This window comes from Cygnus olor, chromosome 7 (assembly GCF_009769625.2).
Source record: "Cygnus olor isolate bCygOlo1 chromosome 7, bCygOlo1.pri.v2, whole genome shotgun sequence".
NCBI lineage: Eukaryota > Metazoa > Chordata > Aves > Anseriformes > Anatidae > Cygnus > Cygnus olor.
The window spans coordinates 26,562,276-26,583,969 of NC_049175.1; the positions used below are offsets into that span (position 1 = coordinate 26,562,276).

General features: G+C 39.2%; 1 protein-coding gene and 1 long non-coding RNA gene across 6 annotated transcripts in view; one reads left to right on the forward strand and one right to left on the reverse strand.

Moving 5' to 3' along the window:
• Window positions 1-21,694, reverse strand: part of SORCS1 (sortilin related VPS10 domain containing receptor 1) — a 287,317-nt gene that overhangs the window by 33,529 nt on the left and 232,094 nt on the right. For all 5 annotated transcript variants that reach the window (XM_040564073.1, XM_040564076.1, XM_040564074.1 and 2 more), the window contains exons 12-18: window positions 21,544-21,620; window positions 20,244-20,335; window positions 19,111-19,218; window positions 17,976-18,093; window positions 16,032-16,162; window positions 7,941-8,054; window positions 6,776-6,947 (exon numbers count right to left, since the gene is read on the reverse strand). In XM_040564073.1, coding sequence (XP_040420007.1) covers window positions 6,776-6,947; window positions 7,941-8,054; window positions 16,032-16,162; window positions 17,976-18,093; window positions 19,111-19,218; window positions 20,244-20,335; window positions 21,544-21,620 — 812 coding nt within the window. The remainder of the gene's footprint in view (window positions 1-6,775; window positions 6,948-7,940; window positions 8,055-16,031; window positions 16,163-17,975; window positions 18,094-19,110; window positions 19,219-20,243; window positions 20,336-21,543; window positions 21,621-21,694) is intronic.
• Window positions 9,943-16,001, forward strand: LOC121073296. Its single transcript, XR_005821598.1, has 5 exons — window positions 9,943-10,064; window positions 11,570-11,815; window positions 13,278-13,411; window positions 14,365-14,566; window positions 14,779-16,001. It is a non-coding gene; the product is annotated as an uncharacterized LOC121073296 (long non-coding RNA).

A 21,694-nucleotide genomic window follows, 5' to 3' on the forward strand; every position in this document is an offset into this window, starting at 1 on the left:
TTTTGAAAGTGCCCCTCAGTGGCTCTGCATGATGCTTACGTGGGTAAGCTCACGCTTGCTGCCTGTTGCCATGGAGCAGCTTCTTCCACAGGCCGATGCTGGAGCAGCTGCCACTGTCTGGAAGAACACTGCTAAATTAATAGCTGAGGGCAGTTCATAAAACTGTCTGAAAGGACATTTAATTTACTTTGGTTTGGTTTCCTTCCCCCCCTCCACTCCACCAAGACAGTCCTCTGGATGCCCAGCTGGAATGAAAGGTACCCATGTAAATGGTTGGCATCGGGCAGGTTTCCACATTGGAAAGGGAAATGTGTGTGTGTGTGTGAGGGAACTGTGACAGAACCGCTTCCATTCAGCATGTTTCCTCAGTCTTTTTATCACTTGTTGTGAAGTCAGAAATGGTGGAGGCCTGGCTGATTGGAAAGTAGGGGGAGCAGAGCTATACCTGGGGATAACAAGAGAGATAAATTGTCCCAGACGCTCTGTAGAGGTTAAAGCGGTAGTCATTACACTACCCTGGCACCCTGCTGGAAGCTCAGCTGCTTCCAAAATGATGAGACAGAAATAAAAGTATTGCTCTGCTTTGGAGGATCGCAGGCTGAATGTGTGGAGGGAAAGACATCCCATGACAGAGTTACATGCCTGGGGCTTCCTACAGATATGCTATGCTATTTCTCTACAGAGTCTTGAAGGTAAAGACAGCAGCTCGCTGTTCTCCTGAGAGCACCAGTAAGGGCAGAAGAACCCTGAGATGCTGAGCCACTAGGGAGAAGGCCAAATTGAATATGCTGGCAGAAAAACAAACAAACAAACAAAAAAGAACATGAGGGCCTCGTGTTAAGCCAGCTCCAGGTTGCCCCTGGGTTGATCTTAAATAAGTTAAGCCCCTTGGTGAGGTGAGTTATTTGAAAGAGGCTCTGCAAATTTCAGGTAAGATGCAGTGTTCTGGGGTATCTTGAGTTGATGCCCTGTTCGACAGAGCCAACAACAGGTATCAGATGGAATATGCCTCCACAAACAGAGGTGAACATACATGAGCTCCTCCGCTCTGAACCTCTGGTCAAAGGGGAAATATATTCTCTCAAGCATGGTGCTGGACTGGGACCAAAGACAGAGTTCTCTGAAATACCCTTAGATGCTCTTCCAGTTCTGTTAAACCCATCGCTAGGGCTTTACTCTTTCTTGTTGTTGTTTGTTTTACTAAAAAGAGATGGTATCTTCAAGTAAAACAATTATTCAATAAAGCCATACTGCTGGGACAAAGCAGTCTGCATGGTTAAAACCACACCACTGTAGTGACCCTGCTGGCTTTATCATCTCTGAGTATATTTGAGTTCATGCAGCTGAGATGTATTTCAGGACAAGGTACATTCCCCTGAATATTTGAGGTAGCAGAGGAACATGAACAGGGGGATAGAATGTTAGAACAGCCCTGTTTCTGCAAGTGTCAAAATTCATGCTCTAAAGATTGTTTTGTCTCATCTTCGTTTTCTCTATTGCCATGAAAGCCATAGCACCTACAGGTGCTGCCACGGAAGGGCAGCATTTCTAACACGTGCAGGATATAGATTTCAAATTTTCTTCCAAATTCCCTAGGGAGAAAAGATGCTGACAGGGACATCTGAAAAACTAATTGGAGAAGAACTTCAGCTTCTGTTCCCCCAGTCTTTTTCATTTGTCTTGGCCTTTCCTGTTTTGTTTTAAAACTCTTTGAACTGGAAAAAACATTTTCCATTCAGTGAGATCCAGGCTATAACACTTCTCTGAAAATGCCACATTTTGAAAGGCTGACATTTAAAATTCTAGCTTAGAAAGGGGAAGAAAAAAGTCAGGAAAACAAAGAGACTGTGGTTTTGATTTTTTTATAATGTTTTATCTGTGCCAGGAGAGAGCATGGGCACAAGACAGAGGAGAAAGCAGGTAAGCCCAAATCAAAACATTTCTGTACATCCTACACCTGATCTACATCAACCCCAGCTGTCTGTGTCTTAGGCAGTTCTAGAGAGCCGTTTGCAAGTGGCTATTTTACCAAGAGAAGTTTTGTTTTGCAACAGATTGATGCATATACATCTCTCTGCTAAAATCTCTCCTGTTGCTTTTTCTGACTTCTGCTCATCATTTTGACAAATCCAGTGCTCTGTGGTAGGGTTTCCTAAAGCTTTTAGCCTGATTAAGGTGGACATAAAACTCACCACATCATTTCTGCAGCCGCAGCAAAGCACTTGGATGCAATCAGCACTGAGTTATCTTTGGTCAGCCTCTCTGGCCTGTGCTGTAAGAGGGCTTTAATGCCAGTGCTCTTAAGCATCACGGGAGAAATTTGCCAAGTTGGCTGCTTGTGGTGGTATCTCTGCATTCAGCTCCTGTACTTTAATCACACTAAGCTAGGCAGCAACCAATTACAATAGCTAGAAAAATAAAAGTAATTTTAGTGGATTTCATTTTACCTTGTATTAGGTAAAATATACAGTATTTAATTTATAATATGTTGCAATATGAACAATGTTGGATATACCTGAAGAACTACACTGCAATCTTGATAAAGACTTTAGTTCAGCCAAAGACATAAGCATATGCTGAACTTCAAGCACATGAATACTCCTTTTGGCCTGTGAAGAAGCCTTGGGAATTAAAAACAATTTTCCCAAGACCCCATCTTATGCCTTTTACCTATAGAACATTTGATAGTAAAATATAAATTGGACATTTACTGTTTTCTAAGGGATTTTCTCATTAAACGCCTAGGGAATTTCTAATCATAAACACAACTCCCCTCCCCCAAAGCCAAATGCACATTTTCCCTGTATCTTGCCAAAACAATAAAGCATACACAAGACCTATATGCTTCCAACAAACTCGTTGAAGCTTTCTGCCCCAGGGTATGCCAAGAAACAGCCTATCTAGTTCACAACAATATTGTTACATTTTGATTGCTTTTATGCAGCCTTGGGTATTTTGGTGTATCTGAGGTTAGGGCTCATTCCAACCATCTATCAGGATTCTCTCTCAAACACTGTCTGAATCTTGCCCAGAAGGTTGTAATCATGAATCTTCCTTATTAAATTCCAGTCTTTGTATATAAATTGAAGTATTAAAACTATGAAACACAGTTCAAGGTTTTTAATTTCGGTACCCATGTTTCAGATTTAATTTTTAAGTCTTCAATTATGCATCGACTTGTACCTCTTCCTTACAGATGTTGAAAATGGATTTAATTATCTTCTGCAAGAGGCAGATACCACTGTTGTTGGATTGTCTTCATGAATTAATGTTTTCAAAGTCTGTTCTGTGCTTTCTTTAGGTCAACCTTTTTTCCCACTGTGGCATTTTCCTGTCACCATCAGAAAACATCCATCAAACATTTCCATTGCAACTGAGTATCTGTGCATGGGATACCTTTGGTCTATATCTGTTTAAGCGTATGATTAATTTTAAAATATATTTATGGTCAACTTGATCAAATACAGAAAATCATGTTTTCATCTGTAAATTCCAGCTTACAGAGATGCTCTTAACTTTTTTTAAAAAAGCCAAAAATTAATAGAATTCTTTTTTTTTTTTTTTTTTTATGAGGACAAATAGCCTGATACTTTCCACATGCACTTCTTTTTCTACACCAAAACAGTTAATTGTACTAATCAAATCTCTCATCCTGACTGTCAGTTCTGCCATCACAACTCATCTATGAGCCTTTTCTAGAGGACTAGATCTTTTGCGCTCCACAGGAATGAACAAGTATGGCCTCTCAGGACTATGCCAAATAATTCAACTCATATGACTGGAGATGCGTTAGAAGACTGTGGTGTTTTGTGTCATTATGAAGGAGAGGTCAAATTTGTATATTTTCATGGAATTTCAGTGGTGAATTTAAAAATGCATGAAAGGCTATGATTTCTCCTAACAAGCTTGTCATTATCAGTAACACAGAAAATGCAATTATAATTCAGATGACAGTGGTATGGGGGAGAGGGTGTACTGATCCTTGGCTGTGTGTTACTAACAGGAACGTGGTGGTATTAGTAAGATAAACAGCCATGATTCAGCATGTGCGTTTAAAGTTAGGATGAAGGTTTCAGATTTTCATATTCATTACTAAGTAACTTGTGATATCAAAAGGGGCAACACGCTAGGATATTGTGAAAAACTACAGGCTATGCTTTCAAGTACTCCTGGCTTTGCATCTTAAATTTGGGCACACAAACAATCAAAACAATCCTAATGTTAAGCTCATCTCCAGAGACTTCAGCTGAATTGAATTCTGAATCACACCAAAACACAGTGCTGCAGTGGGAAGTGCTAATAGAACTGTCCTCCTGCCAGCAGGGTCCCCCTAGCTCATTAAATGTACCCGAGACACAACGTACCTTGGGCAACCATTTATTAACATTGGCATTACAGAAACCCATTGCAATCTACATGAAATTCAGGACTGTACTTGTATATTCACCTGGTAAGGGAGATTTTCTGGCCTTATAAGCGTTCAGCATAAAAATGAAAGGCATGGAGCGCATGAAGGAGAAAGCTCTATTTTCAGATGAGGGAACAAAAAAGTAAAAAGGTTAAGTTTCTTACTCGAGGTGACACATAAAGAGCTCATAGTGCAGTTCAGGAATGAGATCAGATGGCCTGAATTCTAGCCCATGGCTTGAACTGTTAGAACGAATGAGTTTTCCCACATATTAACCTAATCCAAACATCATACAGCAAAAGAAAGTAGGCAAAAGCAAGCCAAAATCTACTCCCAGTAGAGTGACTTTGGCAAGTGAGAACTGAAGCAGACCTGGAATGTCAAAGACTTTTGGCTGTCATTTTATCAAGATAAAAAATAAATTAGAGTAGGCAGTTTCTCTGTGAATTATTTGTAATGAAACAGCCAAAGCCCTGAACCGTTCTGCCCTGAATGTCTTTACCATCCATTTCCTCAGCAAAGATGTATGAGCAATCAGACAAAACAAGTTTGAAAGCCATTGTGCTGCAAAGTGTTGTGCTACTGCTTTTAGTGTCTCTGCTGAAGCAGTACAGCAAATGTCTGATGTTCCTACCAATAACTCAAATACACAAATAACAGTTGGGTTTGTGACAGGCAGGAGACCTTCGTGACCATGTGATGGGGAAAGCATGCAGAAAAAACTTAATAAAACTCCTCTATTTATTTTCTACAACAGAGCAGGAAAATATGCCAGGGATGTTGGGTTTAAGAACTTGAGCAGGAAAAATATCTTTGCAGTTTTCATTTTGTTTTGGGTTCAATTTTTATTGCTGTACAAAAATAAAGCAAGGATTCAATTTGTTTAGGTTGAGGAAAAACTGTGTTGTTGAGTAACACAGGTGAGAGGTACCAGCCCTTGGCCTGTGCATAGAGTCCAGGCCAGGACAAAGGATTAACCTACCAACTAGCAGTGTTTTGAGGCAATGGGAAAATGTACTTTAAAGAACACCTGGATTTCTCTTGTGCTGCCATTTAGTGACAGAGATTCTGTTGCTATTCTGCCTATCTCAATAGAAATTTAAGAGCAAAATTATCGGTGTAAATATGGTTCTCCACTTATTAAACGCTTCAGCAATGCTTTATGCAATGGGACTGCTAACTACAGAAGGAGGTGTTGATACTTTCTGGCTGCTGTCATTCGGTAAGATTATCATGATGATTATTCCCAGACTAATATCAGAACTAACCTGGAGAAACCTTTCCAATCTAACACTGTATCATGGTCAGAATAACACAGTCCACAGTCCCAGCCTTGAGCATCACTGCAGACATAAGGAGACCCTCTAAGAAACCCCCCTGTGCTGTGGTTCCTGCCTGACTCCCACAGCTGACTGTAAACATTTCTTACTGCCATGATTTGCATCTGCTAATCTAAATTTACACTCTTTTAGTTTAAAGCCACTATCCCTTGTTCTGAGGGTCAAGTGGAACACAGGCATGAACAAATAGAGCTGGGAGGCTGTGGTGTGTGGAACAGCTCTGCAGATCTGAAGGCTTCAAACAAACTGTCTCAGAGGGATACAGGAATATGGGAGATACAAAGATGAGAATGGACTACAACTGACACATGAACACACACATATCTAGCCTTTTGTAACATGCCTGATGCCTTCTCTTCAGCAATAACAGGTGGGACAGATTTGGTGAATGTTAAACATCCTAGATTATACTATGCTCCATACCAGTGCAAGGCAGAACCAAACAGAAAATGGCAAGTTCTTGTTTTGTGATACCTCTGCCTTGTTTGAAAGGGACAGAAATTTCCCTTTGAGAAACAGGGCTGGACTATACAAACTCCAGAGATCCCTTCCAACCTCAGCTATTTTGTGATTCTATGAATTTGATACTGTTTTATGGCAGGAAAGTTGTTCATTTGCTGGGTTGTTTAACTTTTCTGGTAGGTGCTGTGATTTTTGTCACTGAAATAGCTTATTTGGTAAATAATTTAGTGTATATACAATTATGCTGCTAGAAACATAGTTTATTCTCCTTTAGCTTATAGCATATAACTGGCCCACTCTCCAGTCCTACAGTAAAATTCCCAAGCAAGGCCAGTTCCCAGTTTTTATCAACTTCTCCCAATTACCCTTTGCACAGCATAGACTTTCAGTCTCACTGTCTTCATACATCACCCATTACCTTTTAGAGTACCAGCTACATCATGGAGCTGACTTTATCCCACACCCTCTTGATTCACCTCTTTACCACTTTACAGACTTTGTCTGGCATGAATCAGACTGAAATACAGCCATGAGGCCTGGGATGAAACATAAAAATAGAGCTTACCTCTTCCAGCTGCACCAGGAAAGTGACATTGTGTCCTTGCTCAGCTGTCAGTTTGCCATCAGTGGTGATTATGCGAAGCCCCTGGGGGGCTTTGCCAGGACATTGCTGTGGTTTTGCCGTGTACTGTTCTCTCACACCATCCGTGCAGTTATTAGAAACAACTTTCCGGTACCTGCAAAGGCAAAGAGAGAAATCTCTGCAAGATGCAAAGAGGTAGCATGACAGGGTTAACTGGAAACAGGGAGAGGTTTTCAAGGGTTCTTTAGACTAGGGAGATTGGAAGACATCTTTTTATCGTTGCCTCAGCCAAGCAATCCCTGTGTACCTAACATACAAGTAATTAATTCTGTTGTTAAATGGCATGTGATATTTAGCACATCTATATACCACATACTACATAAATTGCATAAAATGTATAATTATATGATGATCTAGGTTATAAGTGAAATAACTATAGATCTATAAATAAGTAACATGCACATAAAGTATGAAATTGTATTCTGTTATATTTTTAGGCGTAGTTAAAAAGATTTTCTCACATCATAAAACTATTCACTTCTCATCAGCTGTGAGACAACTCTCACTTAAGATGTAACTCTCTAGAGCAAGAGAAATGATGAAGTTGAAGAAAAAAGCAAATTATGTCTATCTTTGAGTGTACAAAATGTCAAAGCAGCTTGGATTCCTTTGTTTTTATCACTTGCATGAGAAATGCAGCTTGAGGTCAGTCTTTTAATATATAATGTATCTTTATTGTCTTCCAGGAGAGCCAAAGAACAAAGAGCATTTGGACTAGCTGCCCATCTATTGCTTCTTTTCACTTATACATCAGTTTCATCCCTTTCCTCTAAATTGTTTTCCTCCCTTTCTGCCTCACCTGATCCCACATGATTTTAACAGGAAACTTTTCAGAGATTTAGTGATCTGGCCTTTGCCTTACATTTTCCACTCAAGTTTCTTTATGGTATCATTTTTCATAGACAGGTCTGGACAATACGTGATGGCAATCTGGAGGGCCAGACTGTGGACCCTAACAAACTCAATAAAGAGGTCCTAAGGGCTTCACCCAGCTTTGAGTCATCTATGGAAAATACAATCAGTAGTTGTTACCGGGTTGAAGTCTGTATGGCTAGCCTAGCTAAAAAACACCTGGTGTGCTACTTACCCAGTACTGTTGAGATAACTCTGTCCAACGCTGCAGTCTTTTGACAAGGAAGATGGATTATACCAAAACGCTGGTAAACATTGCCCATTGTTGTGACGTTCATATCCATAATCACTGTTTTAGCATTAAAAGAAAGTCACATTGGAGAAAAAAAAAAAAAAAAAGAAAAAAAAAGAATTAACATGGGCATTAGATCATGCTCGTTACTATGGATCCAAGTTTTGATTTTCCTTAATCTCTTTCCTAGGGTTTCTGATCCTTTTTGCTGATATAACAACAGATTCTTCACTTGCTTTAGCTTTTTCTGGGGAGGAGTGTGGGGGGGGTGAAGTTACCTTGCATGCATCCCAGCACAAACAAGCAGAACCAGATCATTGTTTTATTCAGGGAGTTCATGAGCTACTTCTTTATCTGTTATCCCTCCATAGTCTAACACTATTTCTCAGGCACAGCTCTAGACCCAAATATAATAAAAGCCAGAGATCACCAAATTCAATCACTGCTGTCTCAGTTGTATCTTAGAAACCTGAAATGCTAAACAATTCATTGTATTTGAAAACTATATCACATTAGCTGTACAGGAAAAATTACGGCTCTGAGAGAGCTGAATGAAGGCATTAACAGAAGTATTTGGTAATGGCTGCAATTTTCATTTCTAGTTTGGTTTGAAAGAGGAAATGCTACCAAAAACCATGTGTCAGAAACAATGAGTCAAACTGGAATCTTTTGTTGCAATTTGGGTTTAGCTATGAATAAATTTGCTTCAGTTCCACTAAAAATAAACAACATTTCCAACTGTTTTTGATGTTTTTGAAATAAAGACACTATAAAAATTGTTCATTTTTAGTTCTGTATTTGTGGAACAAATAAACAAACAAACAAAACTCTTTAAACAGTATTCTGTTCTGTTTGGGTGGAAAATCATTCTTATTCCTTATACTGAGCTTTCTCCATATACCATAACTGAGAAGCTAATGGATCATCATTTCTGAGAACTGCTATCCAGAGGTTCACAGACTCCTTTCCAATATTCCAGTTGCGACATGATCTTTGATCTTAAGTGATCTCTTTCTTTTATTTTTATTTTTTTCCTTGTTATCTTTAATATCTTGGTATCCTGTAGCCTGATGTCTACAAAAGAGGATTAGGGTAAATTAGATTATGTGATCTAAGGGCTCGTGTTTGTTTACAAGAAACACCAATAATGTGGATAGAGCCAGTGAAGACTCTGTCCTGGTTCCTCTAAGGGCTGTTCAAGGGAGAACCATCAAACCATTTCTGGGGTAAGACCTACAAGATAATCAACAGGGGAGGCTCTGCCCAGATTACTTTGTTGACTGAGCAGGGTTACCGCACACAGGGGTACAGAGCTCATTATACCATGCCAAAAAAGAGAATTTGGGGGTTGCACAAAACTTCTTATGGGATGCCAAGGGGAAGAACCAAAGGCAAGAAAAGGGAACGACCAAGGTGGTTTGAGGAGTGTACAAAAACGTACAAAATCAGAGGGAAAAGGAATGGGTTGTGTGTAAACAGGGTGTTTTTTTGGCCATGTCCTTTCACTGCATTGTTCTTTGTCATCTCATTAAATTCCATTTCTAACTGTTCTTCTGGGACAGGGGCTCTCTGTTCAGCGTGCATGCGCATGTCTAAATGTCAGCAACTGGAGTTAGACCATGGGTCATAAGGCCCATGTGCCCATGGTGCCAGAAGCCAGAATCACTGGATTGTTTGCATAGTGCCTGGGTGAGCATCAAGCCAGACAGGACAGTGAGAAGGATGAAAACCTTAGGAGCTATGTGCTGATGTGGTCACAAGTCTGGGCTGGATACCAGGTCTGTGAATTGATTATTGGTTTGGGGGCTGGCTACTGATGTAAAGTCATGTAGGTCTGGACCAGCTAGTGAAGAGACCTGTGTCTGTCTACATGTGAGGCAGCTGGGCACACCTGGGATCCAGGGGCCATCTCCTGGCAATGATCCACAGTCCGTGCCTTTGGGCATGAGCATCAGCAACTGGAGCGTGGCTCCAGGACTCAGAGGCTCATACATCCAAATATCAGCAACTGGGGAGACTGGGCATCCCAGGGACAGCTACTGGATAGAACTGGGTGTCTAAGACCAGGTACTGGTGGGATCAATATTGTGCGTACATTTACATATGCATATATTTTCCATAAATGGGATTTCATCTTGATCACCTAGAGAGGGGACAGGATGAGGCAACTGGTGTTTGTACAAGTGCTGTGTTTTCTGTTTGGGTTAATCTGTGTGGCCAGCCATGTATATATGCATTGTGTGTACATTTACGTATATCAGGAACAAATGCTCAAGCTTGTTACTGCTTGGATCAGGGGATATAAAAAAGCTGCAGCAGCCTCACCTCCATCAGGCTACTGGATTCAGCAACCACTAACAGGCAGCAACCAATGCTGATTGACGGTGTGATCAATAATATATGTAGAATAATATTAACAAGAACAAGAATATATAAAATTATGAAGATTTTTTTTTCCAATTGTCTTTTCTTGCTGGGCCAAAACATGATGGTTTAAATAAAACTGAGTTGCTGTTAAATAATTTTAAGATCTCTGGGTTGTTATCAAAAGCTGGACAATGAGAGGAATTTTGTCACCGCTTTTTGCTCATGCCTGCAAGCTTTTCTTCTGAATCAAGAAAGAAAAATGTTTTGAGGTAATCTAAAACCAGAGAAATTAAAAAGGTGGCATTAAACAAAAAGAAAACTAAAGCGGCACATCCCTTGGGAAAACTCTTGAACACCCATTGGACTGCACAATTGTTCCAAAAGAACATTTTGGCAGCTGTGTTGCTTGGGATAGCTACAACAAGTAATTGAGAACATGCTCTAGGAAACAGCAATGAACTAGATGACCTAAATGTTTTTTTCCTCAGTTTTTGTGATTGAATTTTCATGAATCTATTTACTCAGATGTTAGTGATTGAATGTTGTTTAATTGCTTTGGAAGCATCAGCCAGCCTATTCTCCCACTGCCATGTGCTCCTCTAATCATCCTTGTTGGATTAAAAACACTATGGCTGTGGAAACACTTTATAATGAAGAATAACACCATTCTGATTTGCTTAGAGAAAACAAATATTTACATACAAGTGGGACTCTTGTATTTTTGTAATTCATTTGTCAACATTGCAGTGCTATATTCCTAAGTTAGCATGTGTCAGTGTAATTAAAAAGCTGTAACACTGTACACACACAATGTTCTGCAATCAGTTAGGTGAAAACAAAACAAAACAATACAGTAAAATCTGCTGCAGAGAGGATCAGTACCCATAGTCCAATTTAATACAGCAGTATCAAGTCTGTGATTTCTTACTACACACTTGTCTATACTCATGCTATAATTTTGCTTCCTGTTAGTACCCACAAATCTAGGCAAGGGAAGCTTGAGTTAACTAGGTTTGACTATACTTGGATCATATTTCTTAAAGTCAAGAGAATAAAATTATAGGATTTTCCACAACAGAAATAGTTCTAAGCACAGAAGTTTCACAGTGTCATTTTCAGGCTTGCAAATCGTCTGGCTCATTAAAGTCCTACAGAAATATCATCCCAGTAAATGACATGAATTGCTGTTCCGTATCTCTCTACAGATGCAGCAGCCCCCCGTTCACCTCCGCAATCTTGGAATCTAATGAATTCCTTGGCTACAGGCTGGTGCATGCAGAACACTGATGCTGACAACAAATTGCTGCCTACAATTTGGCACAACGGGCTTTGTAGCAATCAACAAGCATTAGCATCAATTGGATTGCCATAGCACGAGCCAGTATAGCAAAATCTGGAAACAGGAAAGGCATCAGCTTTAGACTGCAATCAGCTAGCCGAGTCATTGCCAGGTACCTGGGAATTGGAATTTGCATATATTGATGATATTTTCTGCCTGCCTGAAAGGAATTCAGGTGAAATAGATAATGTACCTATCAAAATAAAAGCAGAGCCATTTACCTGCATGGCTTGTTTTATCAGTGTGAAGCAGCCTATTGCCTAGCTCTTGATTACAATGTTTATACACTGGCCACTTTTACTGGTTTAAACTGGAATCCTATTTGTCCTAGTCAAGTAGGATGACAAATCCTTCTCTGTAATTAAAGACAGATACTCATTCAATCCAGAAATTCTATAACCCTGCTCAAAGTGCATGGTAAATTTCCTGATTTAAGATCATTATCAATGTAAGTAACAATCAAAGGATAAAGAAATCCCTTAAGGAACTAGCTTGAATACAGACCTGACAAACATACTGTCATGTAAGAACTGTAAATCTTTGTGATATTAAAATTCCACCATTTTTAAGGTATAGACATAATCAGGTAAGTCAGACAAGTGATTGCCTTGTTCATACCTTCTGAGACTCAGGAGATGACTTAACACGTAAGCACAGGATTTCCTTAATATTAACAGTTTCACCTTAAGGTCAGACATGCCAGAAACTGAAAATGTTACTTGTGGTTTTGTACTTTCTGCTTTGCAAACTTTTCAGACTTTAAATAGGGTGGAATTAAGGTACCTGGGATTAAAGTCCGCCTTGTTCTGTAGATTCCAAAAGCTCTTGTAAAAATAATTAACTGTGGCCACAGCTCTGGTGAAGTCTTACCAGCATTTTATTAGTTTACTATTATTATCTAATACTGAACTACGGTGTAAGTGTAAATTTATGTTAAAGAGAGTTATATTTGCCTCACAGTGGTACAGGATCTGAACTGGGATTTATCTCAGAGAAGGATGGATTCAACGACAGTTTGAATGATGGACCCAGGAAGACATACGGTTATAACTGCATTGCAGCATTCAGAACAGGCCACACCAGCTTATGTTAATAGAGAATCTGAGATTCCCAAAGTCTTTCCAGTAAAATCAGGCCTGGAAGATATCTAGGCCCCTAAAGATGCAGAGATGCATCATAGACTTTGCATAGTGAATCTGCATTTTCCACAACCATTCAAAACGAACTAAAGATTAACTCAAATTTATTATTCATTAGTTAAATAAGCCTACCAGAATGATAAAGCAAATTTAGTTCATTTTAGGATGTAAATGTATGTGCATTTCAGAACTGGCACCTGCATGATCCTTGCGGATATCATCAGTGAAATAAGTACGTTTGAATCTTAATTGCACTAAGGCTCCTTTGCACCTCTTTTTCTGTTCGAAGTCACCAGCACCAGAGTGAACAGACTAGTACTTCCCATGGAGGTGTAAGATATAGGAATACTGATAGGAGAAGCCCTCAGTATTAATGGCAGTGGGTTCCGAAGGAGGGCTGACAGAGCAACACTTAACTCAAAGTTTCTATTAAAGGACCTGGGGGACAGGTAGCTGAAGGATGAGTACCACTAAAGATTTCCATCTGTGTCTGGGAAGTGTTTCTACTGGAGAGATATTGCCGTAATAACATTCAGACGGCAGGAAGGAACACAATGGAAGGAAAGCGGGTAAATTAATGCTTTAATAACACACAAGTAACGGTGTCATTCATTTACTCAAATCAATTAAATGAAGAAGGACAATCTCGTTTCCAGGCCGTTGCTAGGACGGATTTGAGGAGGGTTTTCCTGCGTGTTCCCACAGCCCCCTATTCCTGAAGCGCTATTGCCCTCTGGCTGTCAGCTGCAGCCCAGGCACAGAGCACCAGCTCCCTGCCGGATCAGCTCTGGCCCCAGCTAGTTTTGGATCTAGGCCATGATAAAAGATGCCTAATGTCAGAAGAGCTCAGGTTCCCAAGGCTGGTGGAACTACAGTCATTTCCAGTGTCACTCAGTTTTCCTGCTGTGTAAAACAATAAACCAATGTGCCCTTTTCTCTGAGAAAGAACTACTGTGGGCTGAATGAAGATTTGAAACGAACCTTTGAGTTCTATGACATTACTAGGAGAAAATAAATAAATAAATTAGAAAATCTTTATGTCCTTTATGATTGTCTTTTTTCCCCTGAACTGATAAGACAACACTCACAGAATTAACAGGAATAACACTTTTTCTTTTTTTTCTTTTCTTTTTTTTTTTTTTTTTTAACTTCACATGACCACACAGGTATATATTCTGTTTTACTCCAAGCTCTGATAAATTTAGATAACAAAATTTTATCCATACAAATTCAGTTTCCAAACTACACTGATTGGGGCAGGGATTGTTGTCCTCATGCATTCTGTATACGAGTCCGGATCCTGTAACCATTAATGTTAATATAAAAAGCTGCCCAGTTTATTTCAAGATTGCAAAAACAAGCGCAGCCAGAAAAGGGGCTTCTCCCTGCCTGACAGATACATGTCCCCTTCAATCCTCTCCAATTCAGAGCCCTGTCTAAAAAAGACTAATAAATTATTCAAATGCACCATGGAAATGTCATGAATGAGGATGATGAAAGTGCTTCTTCCTTTTGCATGAAGAAACCTACAGAGGACATCTTCTATCAGCAAGACTTCATTCAACATTTTTTCTCCAAATTCCAATTTCTTTGGACTAGCTTATGCAGGATGCTTTAGCAGGGAAGCCTAGTACAGAGTTCAAGAAGGCATGCACAGAATGCTATGGCAGAGAAGCAGCAGCTTTGCTTTTGTTAGCATAATAAAGCTGGGCTGACAAATTCAGGTGAGCCAGCAGAATTGCTTTTTTTTTTTTTTTTTTTTGGCATTTCTTTTCTCCTCTGTCATCTGTTCCCAGAGGCTTTTCCATCTCTCTCTGGAAAATCTATGTAAAACTATGCTCCTGACTGTTTTAAGTAGATAAATAAGTGATGACTATTTCTGGTAAATATTTCTGAACTGGATGTTTACGGAAATATTTTATTCATTTTTCCTCAGAGGCAGTGGAGAAGGAAGCTGAAATGGATAAAGTAAAAATCCAGATCTGAGAACTATGTGAAAAACAAGAGCTCAGAGAGCGTTAGAGGGGAACATGATAGTCTGCCCTGAAACAAAAGTGGTTCCATCAGGAGAAGGAAGACCCTCCTAGGCGAGGAAGGCTTTTTATCAGTTTGCTCAGCACAGAAACCTGCAGTACTTTTAAGGGTACTCTTCTCAGGCTACTTTTAACAAGCTGACTTTCAAAAAGGCCTAATTCTGCTGATTCCATCAGATTCGAAGGGTCTTGTGGGTCCATGTGAAATGTGAATGTCTGTCATATGTCCCCAAGTTTTCTCTGAGACATTGTTTCACAGCCCAGCAGACATTTTGCAGAAAGTTTCCTCTAAGTGAATGTAAAAGAAATACAAGCATGTTTTCCCCTAGCAAGTATCACTGCAGTACTTTTGTTCTGTACCTAGCAACAAACTTTTGTAGCAGCAAATCCTGCAATCAATTTTATTAATATTCAGGACTGTTTCAGACTCAGAGAAAACATAGTGATAGTGAGATTCCAACAAGGTGGTTCCCTGTCTGTTTTGTGCAAATTACTGTGAATCAGCAGGAATTTTGAAATGAAATCAGAAGCTGACATTTCATCACCCCATTAATAACTCGGCAATGGACACTATTTCCAATAGAATACAGGACAGAAGAAAAAGCTTTGGGAGATTAAGCAAATTAATGAATGCAATGTCAAGATATCAAATGTGATAGTCCAGATATAAAAAATGGCAGACTAATTCCCTAGATATTTGATTTCCAGAAGATGAAGGCTTGCTTAGTATACTATATATACTTATTTTTACATGTATATACAGATGTGTGTATTTATGTATGAATAATTTATTTTCTTAACACACACTATACACTATATGTATGTCATATATACTACTTTCACAGCCACTCCTGGACATTGCTGAAGTTAGACTAAATGAACCTTTTACCTTAATACTGCAAAAAGCTCAGATGAGACCTGGAAAATGGCTTGTTCAGCATCAGTTTTGTGAGAGCTTTAACAAGGATTACAGACACTTACTTCCCCTTTCTTTCTTTCGACATACCTACACTATCAGGGAGGAATCTACTTAGCCACCTACACATTTATTAATTTCTGCTCCCTGCAAGCCTACAGACTCTCTAGTGAGTTCTGTTTTGTGGGGTGGGAACATCATTTTAGGTAATCTCACACATTTTTTGTGCTCATTGCTCACCAGTCAAAGTCTGCCTCTGTGCACACACATGGCTCTGAGGTCATAGCCCCTGCATATTTTCCTTGCATGCATTTCTTCTCTGACTTGCGTTTCCTGTAGATCCTCTTTGCTCCCATGATGCAAGCTTCTCCCTGGAAACAAAACCAAAAATATCTTTGTCTGACACCCACCAGGCTGTTTGTAACACCCAATTTTTCAAGACTGTGTAATAATAGGGGCTGTGACTCAAGGGAAGAGGATGGGAAGTCAAATACCATGTCAGTACAGTGGAGCTAATTAAAGCTACTGAAGCTTTAATTGAAACTAAAGCAGCTTTTCCAATACACACCAATAAATGATCTGGGTTTATTTATGTATCAGATTCAGTTCTGAATTTGTTCCAAACCCAGTAAGTATTTAATTCAGGCCCATTTCTCATTTATAGATTAGGTTTCACAGCAACTGAAACCACAGCCTGATCCCTCTGCTCTCTGAGATAGAGCATGTCTATTTCTTTGGTCTAATCACTTTGACAATGATTTTGTTCAGTGGAAATTAGTAATACACGTATATGTAAATACTTTCCACAGATTCTGAGTTCAGGTTTTTTAGGATTTGATTTGTTATGTACTGGATGTTAACACTTCGTTGTCTTTTCACTATCTTGAGCACCCTGTTAAATATTTCTGTCTAGCAAACATGCATGGCTCAGCCTTGTAATCTCAAAGGAAAGCAAATCAAAAGGCAAAAGTCTACAGCTGTCTTCCTAAAAATAGTTCTGCAAACTCCAAAGCCAACATCCTCAAAGATATACTGCAAAATCCTTGGCATTTTTGCTTATGTGAGCACAAGAAAGTAAAGAACAAAAGACAGTGGGGTCTCAATTGTTACCTTTTGTGCTGTAAGCTAAAGAAAATATTAATGATACAGATTTGCCCATGAAAACAGCAGGGCTTGAATGGCAACTGGTGTAAAATGCTGTTGATTCTTGAATTTCAAGGAAGCTGTACCGATTTTCATCATCTGAAGATCTAAGTCATAACTGGTATTTTTGGTGTGGTGTTGTGCTTTGTGTGAGCAGCTAGTCTGAGTCAAGCTACTTCCATTTCGTATTCATTATTAAATTCTTGCCCAGCACAGAAAGACAACCTTTGATCATACAAATGTTTGTATCTCTTTAGACCTCAGTGGAGCCTGTGGTGTTTATATAACCACAGAATTTGGGCCATATTGTGTTTTAATCTGATATAAGACAGGCATTGTGTCAAACTTAGCAGAGCTCAGAAGATGCCCCCAAGGCAGGCACAGGCACTGCACAGAGCATGTTGACTTGCTGGCTACTTGAGAGATTGTTCCAGGAGTGATGCAGCCCCTGCATCCAGGATGCCAGGGACAGGGCACAGGGGGACCCAAAAGAATGGGGAATAAAGTGTCCGGCTCTCACAGCAGAACTAACAGCTGAGAGTGATGGAGCAAGTATGAAAACAAGCGAATAAGACATGAGAGTGAGAGGGCTGGATTGTAGGGAAACAAGTTTGAGAGAACTAGAAGGGTCTTAAGATACTGACTATGAGGACAGAGAATGGAAGGAGAGGAAGGAGGTAAGGATGAAGGAATTGGATGGGAGTTCTCAGAGGGAAGGAGTTCAGGCCTCTTTCAGCAGCAGTGCTTCTGCTGCTGTTGCATCCCTCAGCTCTGGATAAGAATCTAAGCTAATAATCTGTATGGAGCCTCAAACCTCTGTTGTTTCTTCGACACAGACTCTTTCTTATCCCTTAGTTACAGAACAAGCCAAAAGGCAGCTGTTCATCCTTCAGGGCTAATACACCTATGTAACACAACAAAACCAGCTAATAAGGTACAATCTGATACATGAAGCTAACAGGAAAATACAGTGGATCATGATGATCTTTAACTGTAGGATCATGTAGCCTCAGGTCAGATCCCAGCCTCCTTGCTTCTCACCTGGCTGTGGAGTTGCCAAGGCCTGTAGTCCTCTTCTGCACACCTCCGATCAAAAATGGACTTGTAGTCAATTTTTACCAGCTGCCACTCTGAGCGGTGGCTGAAATGTCCAAACACTCTACAGAATACAGCAGAAAGTGCATACAGTAAAAGGTAGCACCACATGGAGTCTAGTAGTTACAGAGGTACAGTCACTGACAAATTTCCAGCAGAGATTAATTGCTTTGGAAGTCCTAGTCCTACTGATTTTCACTTGACTGACATAGTGGAAGTAAGACTTTGGCTCCTAAATACCCACAAACCTCTTAGATTACCCATAGCTTTTATTCTGTGGATCAATAGCCTCCCAATTCTGTCTTTCTCCAAACTGATCAAACAGAGGAGACCTGACATAGGCTGGAGACAGTCATACCTGCAGGATTTTCATATCTTAATTATGAGCTTTGGGAATCATTTCAACAAGAATTAAAATCAGTATATTAAGGTACCATTCTTCATACGTTTCTGTTAACTCAGGTTAGTTTCCAAGCCAAATATTTTGTTTATTACAGGTCAGTTCATTTTTTACAGACAGAAAAATAAATTTTCTCCTCTTTTTGCAAACCTGATCTCAGGTAAAACGTCACAATTTTAGGCAGGGTGAATCCAGATTTATGCACAATGCAGTTCTCAGCATACCACATTGAAACTAATCACAATTTTTTGTGAGTCAGCCTCCAGGCAACATCTTATCATTCATTCTTACAAAGAATGTCTTCATTTTTCTGCTTCTCAGTTAAAAAATAGAAAGTAGTAGCAAAACCACAGCTATAAAAATAGTCCACCATTTTTCTTTTAAATATTCATCTGTCAAGAGTAACTCTGCTTTAAATCACATTCAATTTGAGGAGTGGGGTTTCATGCTGGTAAGCTAAATGATAATGCGTTTACAGCTTGCAAGGAACCATACTGTCATTCCCTCAATCATACCAGAAATAGACATTGATGATTCAGCAACAGAAGTCTGCATACTCCTGGCTTCAGATAACACTCGGTTTGGTCACCAGCCAGAAAGAGTGTTATGTTATAAACAATCCTCATAAGATAATTATGGCGCAGTTCGCATCAACATTAGTATGATGGCAAGCTCACTTACGTCATGATGAGAGTTTCCTCTCCAGGTTCCCCTAAAACTCCATCTACAAACAGTGGGAGGGATGTGAAACTGTACTTGCTCCAAGATTTCCCTTCATCAAAACTTAACCTAGTGGAGAAAGCAGAATTAGTATCTTATTTTATTCTCCTTCAACTTTACTTGAGGGGACCCACCAGTACACTACAGCTGCTATGGAGAACTAGGAAGCAGCTTTTTTTCTTGAATACTGCATTTTTAGTCCTTGAAATAACTAATTTTTGGGGGAGCACCATAAATCATAGCATTGATCAAGCTTGTCTGGCATTATACTGCTAAGTCAAGGCCAATACTTAAGTGGCAGAAACTAATAAAGCTATATTAGAGATTGATGCTTTAAAGGTAAAACGTAGCCTAGAACTCAGATTTTTATTTATTTATTTTTTAAATACACTACTAATTTTGACCACCTTATTTTTAGGTCTACAACATAAGACATTTTAAGGAGGTTAGATTCCCAGAGCACAAGAGATTTGTCTCTTCTGACCAGCATTCTTCCCTGCAGTGGGTCTAAGTGAAAGCTTGTAATCACTCCTCAATTCTTAAGACTTGAGTCTGCATGTTTTAGATATTGATATAACTCTTAATGTAATGACAGTAAAACATTCAAAACAGCATAAAACTATTCTACCTACCATATAAACTGAAGGGTGCTAACTAGAAGGGACATTTTTGTCTTATTGGCTACATAACCCTGATGATATTCAACAAAATTCTCATTCATAAGTGTTGCCTGCCATATAGAAGACAATTTCATCAATAATTTTTAAAATTAAGAGTACTTTGGCAACTTAATAAGAGACAAAGCCATAATCCAAACTACATATTATATAAATAACCAAACTTAAGAAGCCAAGGCTTAGTAAATCAGGGAAGCCATGGACTTATCTTGACAGTATCTAAGATCTGGCCAAGCTGAAACTGGGCAAGCTGGAATTGCCAAGATTTAGCTTTATCTGAGTTAATTTGCCAGTTTCTTAAATGATATTTTTCTAGATTACAGCTACAAAAAAACTGTGACTGCAGCCTAACTTCTTACTTCTTCACATCTATAAGGAAGGGCATCAAACCATCACATTTAGAACCAGAGTCATTACCAGAGATGTCTAATAGGCAGAGATGTGTGTTTTATGGCAACCAGTACTCCACCTTGATCCAGGTACAGAACACTGTGCTCCTCCTCAAAGATCTGGAAAAATAAACATATACTTAGATCTATTTTCCTTAGTATCAAGAAAATGTCATAGTTCAAGTATGATCTTGACAGAGGATAGGCATGTGCTACAGAAGTTACTGAGTAGAGGAACACAACCTGTATGGAGACAGTTCCTGTTTGGTTTTTTTTTTTTTTTTTTTTTTTTTTTTAATTTTTTCCAGGTTCCAGAGAAATGCCTCTGCTTAGCAGAAAGTTAGAAACATGAACTTCTGCAAGGACTAGCAATTTTCCTCTATTTGATGACAGAGTTTTGTTTGAAGAACTTGATGTGCCTGCATGTATCTGGCCATAGCACACACAAGTGATGTAGAGGTAAAAATGATGGCCGGTCAAGCACTGTAAAATAATTAGATTCCTGGAATATCAAATATTTAAACAGATTTTCTTTTCCTGTGTCTTTTTGGTTCCTGCTTTCTGCAAACATCTGCTCTCTAGTTTTTGTAGCAGTGCTTGTGAGTCTGTGAAAGTGACACTTGGTCTCCATGATGTGATATCTCATCTAGAAAATGGGAGTAGAAGTTCCCTTTCTGAAGATGAACACACTAAAGAGTAACAATGCTTTGTTAACAGGTGGGATTCCACTAAATATTAGGAAATTGATTTAACTGCATCATCCAGTCTCTTTCTGCTACCATTGAAGAGACAGAAGCTTCAGAACAGGATGAAATGCATTCTGTCTTTTTCTCCACTAACTTAAGAACAAAGCAAGGTAATTGCTTTAGAGAGACACTGAGCTTTGGACAATTCAGCTCAGGTGAAATGAGTCCCACACGTGAGGGAGAAGTAGACTAGTGTTACTGCTAATATTCTGGAAAGTATAATAATGGATGAAGAGAAAAATGATTTGATCAGTACAAGAGATGAACAAAAATAACAAGAAAGACATTCTTTCATTTTAAATATCTGTATTTCAATCTGTTCTTGTCTACTACAGGGTTAAACTGCGTAGTGTAAAAATAATTTTCTGTTATATAATGCTTAATGACATACATAGTCCTGTTCTTTGGGCATCTCTCTACCTCTCAGGAGAGAAGTCTTCCCTTTTGTGTAGATTTGCAAAAAGCTACTTTGAATTAAAAAAAAAAAAAAAAAGTAAGAAAGAAAAGCAGCAACATTTTGAATCTATTTCTTTGACAATTTCCTACAATTACTATTTAGATCTGTGATTCAGTGTCATATACCTGTCTCCATGTGTTCCCAGCATCTGCAGAAACAAACATGCTGATGTCATCATCTGACAGTTCAGTGCCTATATTGCCTGTAAGAAGAACATTGATTAGCAATACAACACTTCAAGAAACATCAGAATTACCAAATCGAGAGTAAACATAT